Consider the following 17,941-nt stretch of genomic DNA (forward strand, 5'->3'; position numbering starts at 1 on the left):
TCTTACACAGTCAATAAATAAGAACTTAAAATAAAGAAATCTTATCAGTAATGACTGAACATGAAATAATTTTATACATATATGTATACACAGGACACGGCGACTGTTGATGGCTGCATATCTTGACCCGCTCCTCTGTTCGGTTTCTTTTCCCACCTGCCTTTGTTCCACTTGCTTCCTTAATGTACTACTTTAGTTCTATTCTACCTTTTGTCTAGATTTGCCTTTGACTTTTTAGTGGAGGGGCACCTGGGTGACTCTCTCTCTCTTTCTGCCCCTCCCCACCTCTCACACATGTGCACATACTCTCTCTCTCACATTAAATAAAGACATAAAAAATACATTTTATGCTACCCAGGCACCCCCTAGATAAATTTTTAATGTCCAATAAAACCTTATTATGGACACTGAAACTTATTTTTGCATAATTTTCACATGTCACAAAAGTATTCTTCCATTGATTTTTCCCCCCCTCAACCATTTAAAAATGTAAAAATCATTCTTAACATGTAGGGCATACAGAAACAAAGAGTGGGTTTGATTTGGTGCAGAGACTCTAGTTTGCGGATCCATGAATTATTAGAAGGAATAAAGAAATCAGAAATAATAACTATGTATAAAAATAAATGATTAGGGGCACCTGGGTGGCTCAGTTGGTTAAGCATCTGGTTTCGGCTCTGGTAATAATCTCGCAGTTCGTGGGTTCAAGCCTTGCATTGGGCTCTGTGCTGACAGCTAGCTCAGAGCCTGAGCCTGTTTCGGATTCTGTGTCTCCCTCTCTCTCTGACCCTCCCCTGCTTGCACTGTCTCTCTCTGTCTCTCAAAAATAAAGAAACAAAAAAACAAAAAAACAACAGAAGAAAAAAAATGACTATACATATTTCCTTTCCTTCTCTTAATACCTTTAAAAAATATAGACTTTAAAGTAAAAATTATAGGGGCACCTGGATGGCTTAGTAGGTTAAACATCTGTTTGATTCTTGATTTCAGTTCAGGTCATGATCTCACAGTCGTGAGGCTGAGGTCTGCATTAAGTTCCACGCTAAGCATGGAGCCTGCTTGGGATTCTCTCTCTCTACCTCTTTCTCTGTCCCTCCCCTGGTCATGCTGTCCTTTCTCTTTCTCAAAATAAATAAATAACCACTAAAAAATAAACAAAAATAAAGTAAAAATTATGACATTGTTTTGGTATTCTAAAATGTGTCCACAAATTCTTTGATACTCCTACCTTCAAAAGGCATGTGCTGTACTTAATGGCTCACTTCTTTTCTTTAAGTTGGGATTTTTTAAAGTGTAAATGTAATTTTATTATTTATTTTTTGCAGTGTTATATTAATTTCAAGTGTATAAACTCAACACCCCAAAACCAAATAATCCAATTTAAAAAATGGGAGAAAGACATGAAAAGACGTTTCTCCAAAGATGTGTCTCCAACAGACACATGAAAAGATGTTCATCATCTCTTACCATCAGGAAATGCAAATTCAAACCACAATGAGATATCACCTCATACCTGTCAGAATGGCTAAAATCAACAATACAAGAAATAACAGGTGTTGAGGAGGATGTGAAGAAAAAGGAACCCTCATGCATTTAAACTGGTGTAGCCACTGTGGAGAACAGTATGCAGGTCTCTCAAGAAGTTAAAAATAGAACTACCCTATGATCCAGCAATCACACTATGGGTATTTACCCAGAGAATACAAAATAACTAATTCAAAGAGATACATACACCCCAATGTTTATAGCAGCATTATTTATAATAGCCAAGGTATGGAAGCAGCCCATGTGTCCATCAATAGCTGAATGGATAGAGAATAAGTGGTATGTATATATACAATCAAATATTATTCAGCCATAAAAAATAAAATCTTGCCATCTGCAACAACATGGATGGGGCTCGAGAGTATAATGCTAAGTAAAGTAAATCTGAGAAAGAAAAATCATGATTTCACTCATGTAGAATTTAAGAAACAAAACAAATGAGTGAAGGGAAAAAGAAAGAGAGAGAGAAACCAAGAAACAGACTCTTAATTATAGAGAACAAACTGATGGTCACCACAGGGGAGATTTGGGAATGGGATTAAGGAGTGCACTTACTGGGATGAGCACTGGGTGATGTAAGGTAAGTTCCTCATATTTTGAAAATTTGAATTCCTTATTTTTCTTTTTTTCAAAAGTTTTAAAATACTTATTTGGGAGAGAGAGAGAGAGAGACGGGGGGGGGGGGGTTGGGAGGGGCAGAGAAAGAGAGGGAGACACAGAAACTGAAGCAGGCTCCTGGCTCTGAGCCATCAGCACAGTGCCTTATCCTGGGCTCCAACCCACAAAAGGTAAGATCAGGACCTGAGCCTGAGCCGGATGCTTAACTGACTGAGCCACCCAGGTGCCCCTGAATTCCTTATTTTTCACAAACAATGGCAACATTTCCCCCAAGTTTTCATGTGCCTTTTAACTTTATTTGTATATTTTCTTTTAACAGAGAAACTTAAACAATATTTTAATCAATTTATCAATCTCTTCCCTTTTGGGTTTCTTTCAAATTGTCCGTATCTCCTTCCTAATCCTATAATTATTTATATATTTTCTTAGTATTTTTGTGATTTACATTAAAAGATTTAATCCGTATCAGTATGCTTGATATTGCTGTAGGATATGAAATGGTGATCTAAGTTTTCTCTTTGTTCAAGTAGGTAGTCAGTTGTTCCACTATTCTATTTTTTTCACTAGGAATTACACAATAGTGTTTATTTCTTTACATTTTTATACTTTGATCTGTTTTTATTTATTTATTCCTTTGATCTATTATTTCACCTGCACTATACTGTTTTAATTCTACAACTTTATCACATTTTTAATACCTGGGATAGAACCTTATTCATTACTTATTTCTTTAAAGTGCTCTTTTATCATGTTTATTTTTATTTTTGAGAGAGAGAGAAAGAGTGTGCTAGTAGGGGAGGGACAAAGAGAGAGAGAGGAGTAAAGGACCTGAGGCAGGTTCCTTGCTGACAGCAGAGAGCTGGATGTGGGCTCGGACTCATGAACCCTGAGATCATGATTTGAGCCCAAGTCACACACTTACCCAACAGAACCACTCAGGTGCCCCTAAAATATTATTTAAAAAGATACTAATACATAACCTCTTCATTTATTTGAAAATGTCAAGGAAAAGGAAGAAAAATTGTTCAAGTTACTGCCTTAAAACTCATGTTTTGTTAAATAATCATGTGCTTTTATGAAAGCTGAAGCATCTTTCCCTTTTAATAATAATGGTAATTATACAGTAAAAACAGGGAGGCCAAATAGTTGTAGATAGCGCAGTAACTTTGCAGACAGCTAGCCCTGGGCTGGAAACCTGACTTTGTCCTTTGTTAGCAAGTTAATTCACTTTTAAGAGTCTCAATTTATCCATTAGTAAGGATAGGAATAATATTTTATCTATTGACAAGAGAAAAAGATTAAATGTAACGTTGCTAACAGAGAGCTTGTCACTGCTGTCAAAGTAGGAGGACCTATTATTTGCAAAATTTATATATATATCAACTCATTTGACTCACAAAACACTTGACTCACTGGCAATCATAAGGTTTCTGTGGTATTGAATTACATGATGATTTAATAAGATATGATGATATAATGGCTACTAAATGGTGATCTTACAAAATAGTAAGTTCTTTTTTTAACTTAAACACATCACTGAAACTTTTGCTACATGCTTAGGTATGAAATCATTTTAAATAATGACTTGGGATGGCAATATATTTTACCTCTACAACAATTTGATATATATAAATAAGAATACATGCACTATTAATGCACATATTTTTAGAAGCATATCTATTCTATAAAGCAGAACTTGTCTAACTTAACCAGTTTTTATTGTGTTAGTAGCAAATGATTCCTATTACATGAAACATAATTTTAATTGGAAAATTAATAAGATACATTTTCTTTTTAGTTGAGTCAAGTCACAGATTAAAGCTCATGTTAAATGAGTAGTTTGTCTTTATAACAACTCTAGAGAAAGTAAATATGTACACCAGTATAATATACTAAGGTCATTAAGACTATTTGGAATCATTGAGAATTGAATTTGAATTTCTGATTACAGAGATTCAAGCTGTGTGACTTTGGGTAAGTTACCTAACCACTTGATCCTCAGCTTCTCATCTGTAAAATGGAATAATAATAGTGTCTAAAAAAATATGGTTGAAAGGTAAACAAAATAACTCTAGTCAATAATTTAGCTTATATGTGTTCACTAAATAGTTATAATTGCTGCTATTAACTGGTGAGTAGCAAAATCATGTAGCTCCATTGGAAGGAAGAATTGAAAAAAACATAAAGAAATAATAATTGAAGGTTTAAAATAGTAAACTCATGGCAAATATAGTTGTATTCCAAGCAGATGATAATTAAAAAAAATCATGACTGTATATACTTGGGTGGAGAGAAACATTAGTTAAAAAGTCTTTACAGAGCTATAATCATTACCACAAAGTGCTAGTAACAAGGATAATGAAAAACAAAGACTCCAAAATTATTACAAACAGCTATCTGCACAGATAGAAAAGACTGAGTCTAAACCAAGAGGACAGAAGTCTGGGATGCCATGAACTAAAGAGCAATACCCTTTTTTGATTTGCACGTAAAAACCTTGTTTTATTTTGCACACAATGGTCTTCCTTACAACATTTGCAAAAGCGGTCATAAAAACTCATTTAGGGTATTGGGTTTCCTGGATCCTCTCCAAGCTTTTCTTCCTACAATTAAGCCTTATGTGATCAGAGGTCTTAGACTTAAGTAGAGAGAAGACTTTCTTCCTTTTGGCTTTTAAGAGACATGTTCTGGAAATCTTCGGAGAATCTGGCAGATGCTGCACAGTGTAGTCTGGGGTATATATTTTTGGTATACAGGAAACAAACATTCAGTGAATAAAAGTCTTAGAAGAGCCACAGATGTTAGATAGTTGAAATCATCCAAACCTGCAGCAAAGGTTAGATCCTAGTTTTTGCTTCTAGAGGGTCTGCTTTGTCTTAAAACAACCGACAAAATTTTTTGGCCCTGTGAACATGCAATTCTGTTCTTGAATTAGAGAGATGCTTTTGCTCATATGGCTTGGAAAGGTTTCCTGTTGCTTTCAGAGTATGTGAGGCACTAAGTTCTGAAGGTCAGAGAAGTTGTGACACATTATGGGTAAGCTCATCAGCGTCTTAATTCATAGTGAGTTCAGAAGGGCATGATGCAGGCAGTCCAGTAAGTGATGTTCATGATGCTCTGCTGCAGAACATTTGGGTTTCCCTACAGGTGTAATCGGTATGAAGTGAGTCATTAGTCATCACATTTTCTGGAAGTCAGAAGAGAAAAAGTTTAGAGTGAAATTGAATACAGTTTGTAATTTACTTTTGTCACTAATGTGGGAAAAGGATGTTTTGCATCAAGCTTGTTCACTGAAAAAGCCTACTGTAGCCTGGTTCTTATACAAAGTTGTGGCTAGAACTGAATAGAATGAGAATATAAGACTTTTTCAATCTGATTTACTATTATTGATAGTAGGAGTTTATAAGGATGCTTTGTGCAAACATGCCCTTTTATGTGGTTAAAAAAATCAGTGAGGGTAGGGGATAGGTATGGTGGAGGTACAGGGGATGGCTACATAGTCATAAAAAAAGGTGAATACATGGAAACTAGGTGCAGGATGGGTAGCTAGTCCAGAAGGAAAGTAATAGAAATATCCTTACTCTAGGGAACTGAGTCTTGTAGTCTATACCAGGTATTTGCTAATGTTGTGAAGCCATCTGCAAATTCAAATTCTCAGGAAATATACCAGACATATTCTTCCTGTTTAAATACAAAAACTCAACTTTTCTAGGGCTAAAACATTCTTTAATTCTAGTGTTGATTGAGGTTTCAAAGCTGGAAACTTCGACAAAGACTTATGTGTCCAGTGACCAGAAAAAACAATTCTGGCAAGTATTAGTTTGACTTGTAGCTAGCATTCACCATTTCAGACCAAAAGTTTTCATATCCTAAGGACAAATAGGATAAAAAGCAGTTAATACATTAGGGATTGACATTCAAGATGTTTGATCATTTTCAACAAATATTTCCAAACAGCCTCTGCTGGGTAGGTCGAGGCATAGCCCCAGAGTGATGTCTTCTGTCCCTCTGGCTCTCCGAGGACATAGGTGAAACCTACCAATGGGAAGATTTCCATTTTCCCACTAGCTTTTCCAACTAGGAATGATTCCAGGTTAGTCTAGTTTATGCCAGTCTACGGTTCTATAGCCTAAGAAGAAACTTTGCTGCCTGGGAATTATTCTACTTTGTCTGGTGAACCAAGGTCAGGTGGACAGAGTGGAGCTGTCTGAAAGAGTAAAATTCTTTTGCCTTACCTGTTAATTGGATGTTCTAACTCTTGGGTCCCTTCTTCACCCCCTCTCTCTTCTTCCCTGTCGTTTGCAATTGTATGTATGAGATCTGAAGGGTCCTCTCTCCTCTCTGGCTCTTAACCTAAGTCCCCTCAGGAGACTGCGAAAATCTTTTTTGGGAGAGAATCCGTGAGAGCAGGATAAAATCGGAAGACCACTCCCCTTGCCCTGCCCTGCTCCACTTCTCTCACTCTACCTGCTATTACCCCTTCTCCCAGCAAGGCTGCGTTAGTTCAGAGTCCTGCGGATCTGCGTTGCAGGCCCCATGCCTCCTTTTAAGCCAGACTAACGCCTGCATTTGCTAAGAACTAGTCCTTACCAGCCGCAGTTTCCTACGTGGCCTCAGCCAGGACGCCTCAACGCTTGCCTCGGTGGCTACGGGTTTCTCTAGCCCAGCAGTGCTACCCGATACACCCCCCCTCTATGCCGTTCCCCAGACAAAAGGCTCCCTGACAGCTGCGTTAAAACTCTGAATTAGAATGCTCCTCGACTGTAACAGCAAATTACTACCGTCAGGGGTCCCTTGGGGGTGGTTTTGGTCTTTGAGACGGAGACAGCAGTCGCTCCGTACTTGTCTCCATCCAAAAGAAAGCAGAAAGAGCCTGTGCGCGCACACTCACGGGAGGATTTGGCGAGGTTGGGGCATAACTGCAGAACCAGGGAGTTTTGGAGCCCTGTCCTCGTCTTCTAGCTCCTCCCCTTCCTCAGCGATCCGGGTATCCTTTGGTTCAAGGGCCCAGGGCTAGAACTTTCGAGAAAAGGAAAGTTTCCTTGCTGGATGGACGCCAAACTCGCCTAATGAGAGACGGACGGTGGAACGAGAAAGATCTACGGGACCGTCCTGTCCGGGGCTTGATTCCCCCAGGTAGCTATGGGTCGGGCTGGGCAGGTCTTTACATTGTGCTGAGCAACAGTTGGATCTTGGAAGATTGATTTTCTGGAAGTCAGTGATGAAGAATCTTAAAATGAATTCTCTGCTTAATTTTTCACTGTCGTGAATGGGTTCAGGCCTCAAGGCCGTTAATTTTGGAGTGCCTAGCCCCGAGTTATGCGCTGTTAAGTCCTGAGTGCCTAAACTGAGCGGAAGGAAAGCGGCAAAATCCATGTAAGCCAAGGTACAGTTCAGATTGTTGCGGGCCATGGAGCCAGTAGTTCTGTCACCCTCCCCACGAAGTTAATGGTGTTTGTGGTTTTCCCTCTGATAGGCCATGAAGTCAACAATCTCCCCACATGGTGGCTCCCTTTACTAAAGTTGAGTAGTGAATTTGTACAAGGAGTCTTGGAAATTTTCAAATATTTCTACAGATTGAACTCATTTCAGAATTCGCGTGGGAGGGAAGAGTAAGGATTTTAATCGGGTTCACCTTTGACGTGAAGCAAGGCGGAAGGTAGGGAAGTCACAGTCGGTAATAGCTTTGGGGGCTTTGGTAAAAAAAAAAAAAAAGATGTCTCTGCTTGATTATCAAGTTGTGTTCACCGCAGGCTCTTTGTGTGCGAATTTACTCCAGAGGCAGAGCTTAACATGGCACATATGCATGTAAACATTCCATCATAAATAGGCGAACATATGCGGTGGAGACAAAGAGATACATCCCCACGTTCATAACTTTATTGCAGGCAGGCAATCTGGAACATCCCCAGAAATAAACTAAGAAGCAGTAGCTTCTGGTTATTCATGGCCAGGAATAAGTAAAACTTAGTCTTCTTGAAGGAAATATTAAATCCTAAATAAGTAGGAAAGGCATTAAAAATGAGAAGCATTATAATTTTGTCTCTGAAAAAGCATGCAGAACTAATATAGCTTATTTAAACTTTAGCTCCAAATTATAATAGGAAATATCCCCACTAAATTGCCATTTCCTCTAAATTTTGTTTAAGATCCAAATAATTAAAATGCACACTAATGGTTATTGATGATTCTATTTCCTTTGAGCCATAAAAAGAAATAGGCCTGATTTTCTCTTACTGGAGTAGAAATTTAGGAATCTTCTTAAATTGCTTAAGGGCTTGAAAGCCTCCATGTGGCTGAAGTCTTCCCTTATTACTTTCCTTTCCACGTCATTTTCAGCTAAAAAAAAATTTAACGGTTCCCAGCGGAGGGATTCCCGTTAGAAACCCTCAGCAAGTGAACTTGTACTGGGAATCTTCATACTTTCCCAGTCTGTCTGTATTTCTCCAAACAGAACTCAAGTTGTAAATAAAGGGGGGGAAAATAATTCTCACTCCCAAATTCTTAAAATTTCAATTTTTTGTGGAAAATACAATTTCATAATTCTAATCTTTAAAATCAATAAGAGTCACAGAAAGTGTGAAGGTGTCCAAACAGGCCATCTAGAGATCTAAAATCCAGGGCTAACAGGAAACAGAATGCTCTTTGCTCAAATGTAGTCAGGGTCTGACTGTTCTCAGCATTAAGAGCAATCATGGACACTGCAAGGGGGGGGCATATCTGAAAAGCGGGGAGACTTGGACAATGAATTGCCACATTAATAATATCAGTGCCAAATCTTCAGATTTAGAGGCTCTGGTGAAAAATTAAACCAATGGCAATTTTCAATGTTTCAATGACCAGAGTTCAGCACTCGGAGCTTGGACAGCTCCACAGGCCCGCTCAGGACACCCGCTTTAACTCTAATCTATTCCAAGCCAGACTGTTAATGACAGCCAGACTCATTAGCGATTTACTGAAAATCCTCCAAGATTTCCCTTTAAAAACAAAACGACTTCCACATTTAATTGTCTACCTAAAAGGACATACGCAAGAAATTAGGAGATCTAAATTAAATTTATTAATAGGAGAGCTTGATGGTACTTAATTCTAGAGGCCAGAGCTCTGATTGCTGGGGTTATGAAAAGTAAAGAGAAATCGTAGAGACATAATTAAAAACATGATTTTTTGCCATCCTTGAAATTGTATGAATTCTTTACCCATCCTTGAGAAATGGGCAAAATTGAAAACCATCAAAATAATTGCACTTCTTAAAAATTGGATTGTATGAGTGAAAGGTGTTTATGAGAAGTCGATGACTCCGGATCTTATCATCCAAGAGGACAGCACAGAATAGTTAATATGTTCCTTGAGGGACTGGGATGCTGACGTCTTTTTCTGATACCCGATCATTACGTGACTGAAAAAAAAAAAAAAGGAAGTCATTCCATGAATAAAAATCGGAGCGCAACAGTGCAACAAAATACTCTGTACTTAAAGGCCATACGCAGACAGATGTTGACAAGGAAGGCTCTTCTAAAACCACATTCAGATAGATTTCTGGTAACTGCACATATAAATAGGAGCAGAGGCCGGTCACCTCTGTAACCAGCAGCAGCAGCAGCAGCAGAAGCCGCAGCTTCAGACGCAGTCAGAGGGACCTCAGAGCAGAGAAGGCGCTGCCTACTTGCACAATTGCCTGACCAGGCGGTTTGACAGACGCTGGCTGAGACGCGGCCCTCCCTCTTCCTTCCTCTCTTTCTTTGACTTTCCCTCTTTTCCTTAATCACTTACTTCTTTCTCCTGGTGGACTTAGGCCACTTTGTCCCCTACCCCCCACTTGAGCTCCTCGCCTCCTCTTTCTTCCTTCTACATCTCTCTCGCCCCCTTCTCTCCCTGTCACGCTTCCTCCTAGTTCCGTGCGTCTGCAAACTTTTAAACAGAATACTGGCCTCAGCAAACAAGTCCTCCAGCTCCTCCTGCTGCTCCTGCTCATTCCTGCGGCTTCTCAGACACTAACGCCAGACGGTGATGCCTCTTGGGTTGTGACTCCAGCGCAGAAACTTGAAGGACCCCTTTGCCCGCCGTCCTACTTGGCAACAAAGCCTCTCCTAGCAGCGGTAAGAGTTGAATGGTGAGGGGAAAATATCTTAACAAACCAAACGACTCCTTTGCTGATTCTTTGACCAGTATCTGGGTATGAGTTTAGCTTTCCTTCGCACCAGGTCTGGTGAGTTATTGGGCCCTGGGTACATACATATATATTTTTTCTAACTACAGAGAGAGGGAAGTGGCAGGGCGCGTGCGGGCTGTCATTAAGCTGTATTCAACAGACCCCTCCCCCAGCTAGGGGAGTTTCTTAGGGTTGGAGGGTGAAAGGCCAGGGGCTGTTCTGACTGTTATGTGTTCTCCTTCCCCTCCTGCGCAGAATGACCATGTGTAGCGGAGTGAGGCTGGCCCTCCTGGTCTATGGTATAATAATGCACAGCAGCGTCTACTGCTCACCTGCCGCCGCTGGACTCCGATTCCCTGGAATCAGGTAAGTGCTTGCTGCCAGTGCTGAGCTGAGGCTTGGCTTCCTCCACTTCCTCGTGGTCACCCTCCAGCAGTTCCGCGGTCCCGGCTACAGTCCCCACTGGCTCTCAGTACGCCGCCGCCGTCAGGCCGGGTCGGACCGCAGGTACCTGGCCCTGGCCCTGGCTCTGCGAGAGGGCCGGGCAGGCTCCAATGCGGCTCTGCGCCCCTCCCCCAGCCCGCCGCAGCCCGGGGGCCAGGGTAGAGGAGCTTTAGCGGGCTGGAGAAACCTCCCCTCCCCCAGCCCCGCCGGCAAGAGGGGGCAGGGCCGGGCCCCGAGCTTGACTTCTTTACCCTATTCTTAGCTTGAGTTGGGAGAACTTCTGCTTTGGTGCCCACCGCCAGGTTGGAGGCTTGAGCGTGAAGCTCCCGTGGACTTTGCTTTGTTACAGCTTGTTTTGGACTATCGGGGCGGGGTCTCCCTCTCCTCCGATCTCCCATTCACTTCAATTCGATTCTTTCCCTTGGAAGAGCTTTCTCTTAAGTGATACGTTTTCCAACTGCAATCTGAGTCTGACTGTCTTGGGGAGGGGGAGTTGGCCGGCTGTGGTTGAGGAAAAGCGATCTAAGAGAAGAACAAGAATGAGTCTGAAAGGAAGGGGGAGAAACGGATGAAACGGATGCAAGGAAGGAGGAAGAGAAAGCAGGCAGGCAGGATCAGGACAACTCTGCCCACCAGAGGCTGGAGTAACCGTGGCTTTCTTCTTAACCCCAGGTTTCTAATCGGTTGACACTGATAGGTTCCTAATGGAGCCCCAAAGTCTCGGGGCGGTTAGCGGATAGTAGTAGCTTCCTTTGCAGCGCAGCGTCCGCGCCGCGCGGTGAACGCGGCTCCCTGCAGCCAGGAGCGCGCCTTCTGCCTGCAAAGCTGCTCCTCCGAGCCGCGCCCAAGAACGGTCGACTCAGGGGCCACTGACCATTGACTTGGCCGAAGATATGGGTTCTGGCTTCAATATAAGGATTTCAGCATTTGGGCAGGGATGGAAGGAAGTGGCCAGAAAGACGCGGGGACTCTGGGAAGCTGGGCCATAGAGGAGGCACGTCGCCAAGGAAGGGCTGGGTGCGGGGCGGACGGAGACTTGTGCTTGCCTTGTCTTTACCAATCCCGGGATGGAGGAAAGGCGAGCAGATGGACGAATACGACTCTAACCCCTACAAGAAAGCGCTACTTGCCCTGGCCGCGTTCCGGGTCTCTCCAGCGGCTTAAAGCAGGAGGTTCTGTGTTTTAGCCCACCTCTCCCCGTCCTACATTAAGGATACAAGGCGGTCGGGAAGGGCGACCTCAAGACCGCGGCGCTCCTCTTGGCCCTGGGTCCCCTGTTGACCCTTTCCCTTTCCCTTTCCGCCGCCTCAACATCGTTAACAGATTAGCGCAAACTATTTATTTAGAAGACTTCAAAGCCCTATTTCACTCCTAGCAATTTTCGAAGTCCCGTGTGCCTGGCACTTTCCCTGGGCGCGAGGCACCAGAGTGCGTGGACATGACACACAGAATGAGCCGCCGCCAAACTGGCTAAGTTTAGGGGCATCTATTATTCATGTTCCTGCCAAATCCTCTCCCGCCCAAAATAGAAGCCGGAGGTTCTCCGTGACCTACATCTGCGCGGGGAAGGGCTCCCCTGGGTTCAGAGGCTGGGTGGGGGTGGCTGCCGGAGTCGGCCGCCGCACGCCCCACCCATCCACCTCCTTCTGGGTATCGCTCCGGGCCTCCCCCATCGGGTCTTCGCTTCGGCCAACGTCTCGTCTCTAAGGAACTTCCTCGTCCCCGCCAGTGGCTGCTTCTTTGGGGTGGCTCAGGTGTCAGGTCCCCAGAGGGGGGCAGGTCCATTTTGGTGGCCAGGTACGAGGTTGGCATAGACATCTGGGCTTCCCAGACCCTGCAGAGCGACTCTTCACCCACGAGAGAAGGGGTCGGAGAGCCTCCTGGTGGGGTGAGAATTACTGTTGGGCGTACTTTCTAAAGCTTTACCTCTACACCCCCTCTCCGCTCCCTCTCCCGTCCCGCCCCTGTCCCGGAAGAAGGGGCAATTCTCCATGAGGGACCTTTAGGAAGAAGGAAAAGTCAGTGCGACCCCTTTCTGTGGGTCCCTGAGGAGCCGGGGAGGGACCTGTACTGACCACTCCTTCTGCCCCCGGCTCTCCCGGCAGGCCGGACGACGAGGCGTACGACGAGGACGGAAATCCGCAGCAGGACTTCTACGACTCCGACCCGCCCGGCGCGGGGAGCCCCGCCTCCGCGCTGCGCGACGCCTACGCGCTCTACTACCCAGCGGAGAGGAGGTACCACCCGCGCCCGGCCGGGGACCGAGGTGGCGGGAGGGGCGGGGTGGTGGCCCACAGAATAGGATGTCTTTCATAAAAGCCCTCAAGCCTTTCTTTTCTTGACCGGTACCCGCAAGAGCGACAGAAAGTTAGTAGCCGGCCGGTCTCTGTAGACAAGAGGGACGGGTGGGACCTAAAGGTCTGTGGCTCAAGGAGTGGCCGTGAGGGCGCGCCCTGGCCAGACTCCATGCCTGCCATCCCCGGAGGGCAGGACGAACCCCCGTTTTGGGCAGTCAAGGGAACTTCCCCCAAAGAATCATTTACAAGTTCTGTGGCCTTGGGGGATTTCTCGTCAGCCTCCCAAGGCGCCGGGGAGCGTGTGTGCCCAGCTGGGGGTCTGGGGCGGCCACTTGGGGACACACGGTGACCCTGGGCGCGTACTTTGTCTCCCCGTTAGAGATGTCTCCCAAGGGATCCTTAACAAGGCCTACCGCAAAGTGCTGGATCAGCTGTCCGCCAGGAAATACCTGCAGACGCTCGTGGCCAAGGGCTTGGGGTAAGAGTGTGCGAAAGAGTTAAACGGCGCAGACCCGCGCGCCCGCTCCGGTGGGTGTCCGTGCGAGCGCGCGCGGGGTGGGCGGCGCCGCTTCTGCGTCCTTGCGTGCACGTGGGCCTGAAGGCGGGTCTTTGGGGCCAGCCTGGGTCACGGGGAAGGTTCGGATAGGGCGCCTTAAGTTTGGCGAGCGAGTTCTGAGCGGCGAGGGGTAAGGAGAGGACCGAGAAACCGGGAGTTTAATCCGTTTTGAATTTAAAAAACAAAGAAAAAGTATCCCCCACCGCACCCTGGGCCCCGTCATTGAAAACCTTCAAGTTTAGCGGGACGATTTGCTGTAATTTCCTCCAAGCATGACTTTAAAAAAAAATCCTTTTACTGTAAATTCAAATAGAAACCAACAAATCTTCAAATTTGGGCAGCTAGGGAAACAGTTATTTTGCGCGTGCCAGACAAACCCAGAGCACAGGGCTTGCGTGGAGCATGTCTCAGCAGAAGGCAATATTTTAATAAAGCCCATGGGGAAACAGATTACATTTTTCTCAATGAATAATTCATGCGATGAAAAACATTGCGTACAGCCTGTCGACTTATATTATTATCATCACGTTTTTCGACTTAGCGTGCGGAAGGAGAGGCGTGCTCCAGTCTGACTAGGAATTGAGGGATCGATGTAAAACTCCCAGGCAGCAGCCAACGTGGTACTTGAGGCTCTTTGGTTATTTTCTCTGTACGTGGAGGGGTGAGAAGAACAGTTAGGACAATTTAGCGCAAGAGCACGGATGGTCAAATCTCAAAGGTCAGCGTTTGGAGACAGGTTAGGCTTGAATCGCGGCGTGCCCTTGGCCTGGACCTCATCGCGGGCCCCTTCTGTAAGGACGTGTTGCCAGCAAATCCTCGGTGGGAAGGGCGGAGTGAGGGGTTTCGATCACAGCTCTCCCTCCCCGGCTGCTTACCAGCAGAGGCAGGCGGCGCGGTGGGCCCAGAGAGCCGTGCCTTCCCGGAAGACTCCCGCGTGGGTGGGGCCCGCCCGCTGCCCGCAGCTATTGAATCTGTGTCTCCCGCCCCGCCACCCTCTTCCCGACTCCTTTCCTTGCAGTGGGAACCTAGGCGGCGGCGCGGAGGACGACTCGGAGCCTCTCTCCAAGCGCCACTCTGACGGAATCTTCACCGACAGCTACAGCCGCTACCGGAAACAAATGGCTGTCAAGAAATACTTGGCGGCAGTCCTAGGGAAAAGGTATAAACAAAGGGTTAAAAACAAAGGACGCCGAATAGCGTATTTGTAGCAATGAGTTACCAGTTACCCTGTGTATACAATCCTGGCACTATGAAAAGTCACTTTCCCAACTGACTGAACAGTCATCGCTCATGTGTTCTATCCAAACATGTATTTATGTATGAAGTAAAGCCATTAAATGAATATTTTGATAATAATACTCTTTTTCTTTTTACAAAGCACTAGAGAATGCACAGATATACTTTGTGGACCAATATTGATATATATATATATATATATATTACAAATATATATATTAAGAATATATATAGGTATAATAGACAGCAGTTCATACAAAGTGTGCACAAGGATTGAAAATTCGCCTGAGCTGTTTATGTTTTTATACAAAATAAATAGAAAAATAGACAATCATTGTTTTGAATATTACTCCTATTTTTATAAAATGGAATTAAAAGGATAGTATTTTTATCCACGATAGGCCTGAAGATATTAATACTGACCATTTGCTACTGTACATAATGATGCCCTGCTCCAGGGAGATTTGGAGGTAATGATTTGGGAGAATTGCTGAAGGGCGTTCTTTCCTAGTGAGTCTCTGGGACAGGCTAGTTCGGTCCCAGCTGAACTCAATTAGGCACTGTCCCCCTTTGTCCCCTTGCTGGGTGGCAATTCCAATACTTCTGCTTTCTTTGGTTCTATTTTTATATGTATTTGTCTCTCTTTAGACTCTCAGCCCAGAAGGAAATTCTCCTGATAAAAAACAACAGCTCCATCCAAATTGTGCTTCTCCCCAGAATTCACACTACTCCCTGGGAAAGTGTTGGGGGGTTGTACAGAGAAGGGAGACTTGGGTAGAAAGCTTCCTTTTCTGTACTTCCAGGAAACCCAATATCCCAAGGTTAGGGCAATTGGAACAAAGAGAAGGAAATGTAGGTAAGTTGGAAGAGGCAGAGCATAAGGCAGTCAGAGGAGGACCCTGGAGAGGGACTGGTTTGGAGCTGCCCTGCGTCTGGGACGCGGAGGGTAAGCCCAGTCCCACTGTGGGTTCCCTGCCTGACTGACTTTGGGCGCTGGATATTGGAAATGGATGCAAAGTACAATGTGTTTTTCTCCAGTGCTGTCAATGCTTCTCATCTTGTGAAATGACCAGGATACTCCCCTTTGAACCCGGCTCTGTAGGAGCCATCTTTTTCTTCTGTGGTTTTCTGAAGACTTCTTTCCCAGCCTTTTGCGGTTTGAAGTAACATTTACCATTTTTCATTCGTTTCTCTTAAACTTGTGAATGCTTCTTTTTTTTGTTGTTTGATGCAAGTACTTATTGTAAAGTTTAGGAACCCCTGTGTAGTTACCACTAAGTAATTATGCACTAAATATGAACCTTTTGTTTCTTGTTTATTGAGTTTGTAGGTAAAATGTATTTTTCTACATTATGGCTTATTGCTTAGTAAAATTTATTTCATAAAACCAACCTTTGTCATATTAGAATGTGTAGTGTTCACATGTTGCTCAGTTTTACTAACTGATAAATAATTCAAACCTCATCTTCATATGTATGAGTACTATCTTATATTTGTGGTCAAGAGTGAAGTAAGCAAGCTCCAACAGACCCTGAGAACCTCCCCCTTTGTATCCTTTCCTGGCTACTGAAAACATGTCTGTCTGTTTCCTATCAATTCCTTGAACATGTGAGTAATCTCTATAAACAAAAGAACCTTCACCCAGCAACCAGATCAAGCTACAGCAGGCAAACCAGCCAAACTCCCAAAATTCAGGCACAAATTCTTCTGGAAAATAAAAAAAGAGAGTAAGAAAAGATTAAACATTAGCTTGTAAAGTTTAAAGGACCTTTCCTTTTCCTTTACGGATTTGATTCAGTATGAAGTCATAAATCAAAGAAAACAGAATTGGATTTGCATTCCCAGGCGGGATGGATGCTGCCAGGAGATCACACTGCAAACAGTGAAAGCACAGAGGCATTCGATCTATGCCTGAGTCTTATGTACGGGATCAATCTGTCTCTAATTCTGCAGTCTCCTCAGGCAATGTGACACGGGATGCAGTTTGCAGCTTTAGTGCCTTTCTTCGCCTTTTAAATCGCCACGAATCACAGATGGCTATTTAGTGGCCCTACAATGCTGCAACACATCGGCTTGCATTTTAGTCTTATTATTTGTTTCTTGGATAATGGGCAGAGTTTTCTGTATTTGTGTCAGCTGTTAGTGAAATAGGGCTCTAGTTAACCTTTTATTTATGAAGTCTAATTTAGTGTTCCCGTGGCTAGTTGCAAGCATTTACAGTGATCACCCAGTTTAATCTTTTGTATACTTTTTAGAAATGCCAAGAGCCTTACTAACCTGGAGCAGATTTATGATATAGTGATAATTTAGGTAGATGTTAGTCTTGAAGCTCTTATTTTGTGTGCAACTGATTATAAAAACATCTTAACCAAGTATTACTACACACATGATATCTATAACTAGGACTTTGATAACTGTTATATAAGTGTGTAAAATTTGTATGAATAAATTTTTGTAAACAATGCAACTTCGTCTAATGTTTGGAGAGAAAAAACGTTCAGGAAATAACTAAAATCTCTTAAAGTATTCTATTTTCTTTAGCAATCATAAGCTCTTTCATGTCTGGAATATATAAGCATCCATGCATTTTCATAAACTGTACTTTAATATCTGCTTCATGTGTTAACTGAATTCACCTAAAAATTTAGCTACTCAGATGGAGGTGCGTGAGAAGATATTAAGTTCATAAATAGGCACAGATGTTGGTACACTTATAGGATGCACTATTTAGGTTAATTTCCACCCCCTAGTGTATATACATTGCTCAGTATTCAGAAAGTTACTACCCACTGGTGGGAGATAGTACCTGGGTATTAGGTATGCTTCTAAAATAGCAGCCTAACGTGTTCTTTTATAAGTAACTCAGCAGACTAAATTGGTCATGATAAAATTCTGTATAAAAATGACTTAGATAATCAGTTTTGGAAGTCTTAAAATATGTTTAGAGATCTACAAACAACTATCTCTGAATTAATGTGCTTTGGGTGGAAGCAATGAGAACATGAGCAAGAAAAGAGTTGATTATGTTTAAAAGACAATGTATTTTGTCTTAAAAAAAAAGAAAGCTAGGAGAAAGTATGAACTCATACTACT

The 17,941-nt window shown here is 43.5% G+C and overlaps 1 protein-coding gene and 2 long non-coding RNA genes across 3 annotated transcripts; 1 reads left to right on the plus strand and 2 right to left on the minus strand.

Annotated features, from left to right (window-relative positions):
• Nucleotides 1-9,660: 9,660 nt before the first annotated feature.
• Nucleotides 9,661-17,315, plus strand: ADCYAP1 (adenylate cyclase activating polypeptide 1). The gene is made up of 5 exons (XM_029922201.1): nucleotides 9,661-10,262; nucleotides 10,571-10,681; nucleotides 12,865-12,996; nucleotides 13,436-13,534; nucleotides 14,631-17,315. The coding sequence occupies exons 2-5, from the start codon at nucleotides 10,572-10,574 to the stop codon at nucleotides 14,818-14,820; spliced, it is 531 nt and encodes a 176-aa protein (XP_029778061.1). The 5' UTR covers nucleotides 9,661-10,262; nucleotide 10,571; the 3' UTR covers nucleotides 14,821-17,315.
• Nucleotides 9,968-11,379, minus strand: LOC115277801. Its single transcript, XR_003902519.1, has 3 exons — nucleotides 11,011-11,379; nucleotides 10,648-10,844; nucleotides 9,968-10,253 (listed from the first exon to the last, which is right to left on the minus strand). It is a non-coding gene; the product is annotated as an uncharacterized LOC115277801 (long non-coding RNA).
• Nucleotides 12,076-13,552, minus strand: LOC115277800. Its single transcript, XR_003902518.1, has 2 exons — nucleotides 13,470-13,552; nucleotides 12,076-12,639 (listed from the first exon to the last, which is right to left on the minus strand). It is a non-coding gene; the product is annotated as an uncharacterized LOC115277800 (long non-coding RNA).
• Nucleotides 17,316-17,941: the final 626 nt, after the last annotated feature.

The sequence above is a fragment of the Suricata suricatta genome, chromosome 14, assembly GCF_006229205.1.
Source record: "Suricata suricatta isolate VVHF042 chromosome 14, meerkat_22Aug2017_6uvM2_HiC, whole genome shotgun sequence".
Lineage (NCBI taxonomy): Eukaryota > Metazoa > Chordata > Mammalia > Carnivora > Herpestidae > Suricata > Suricata suricatta.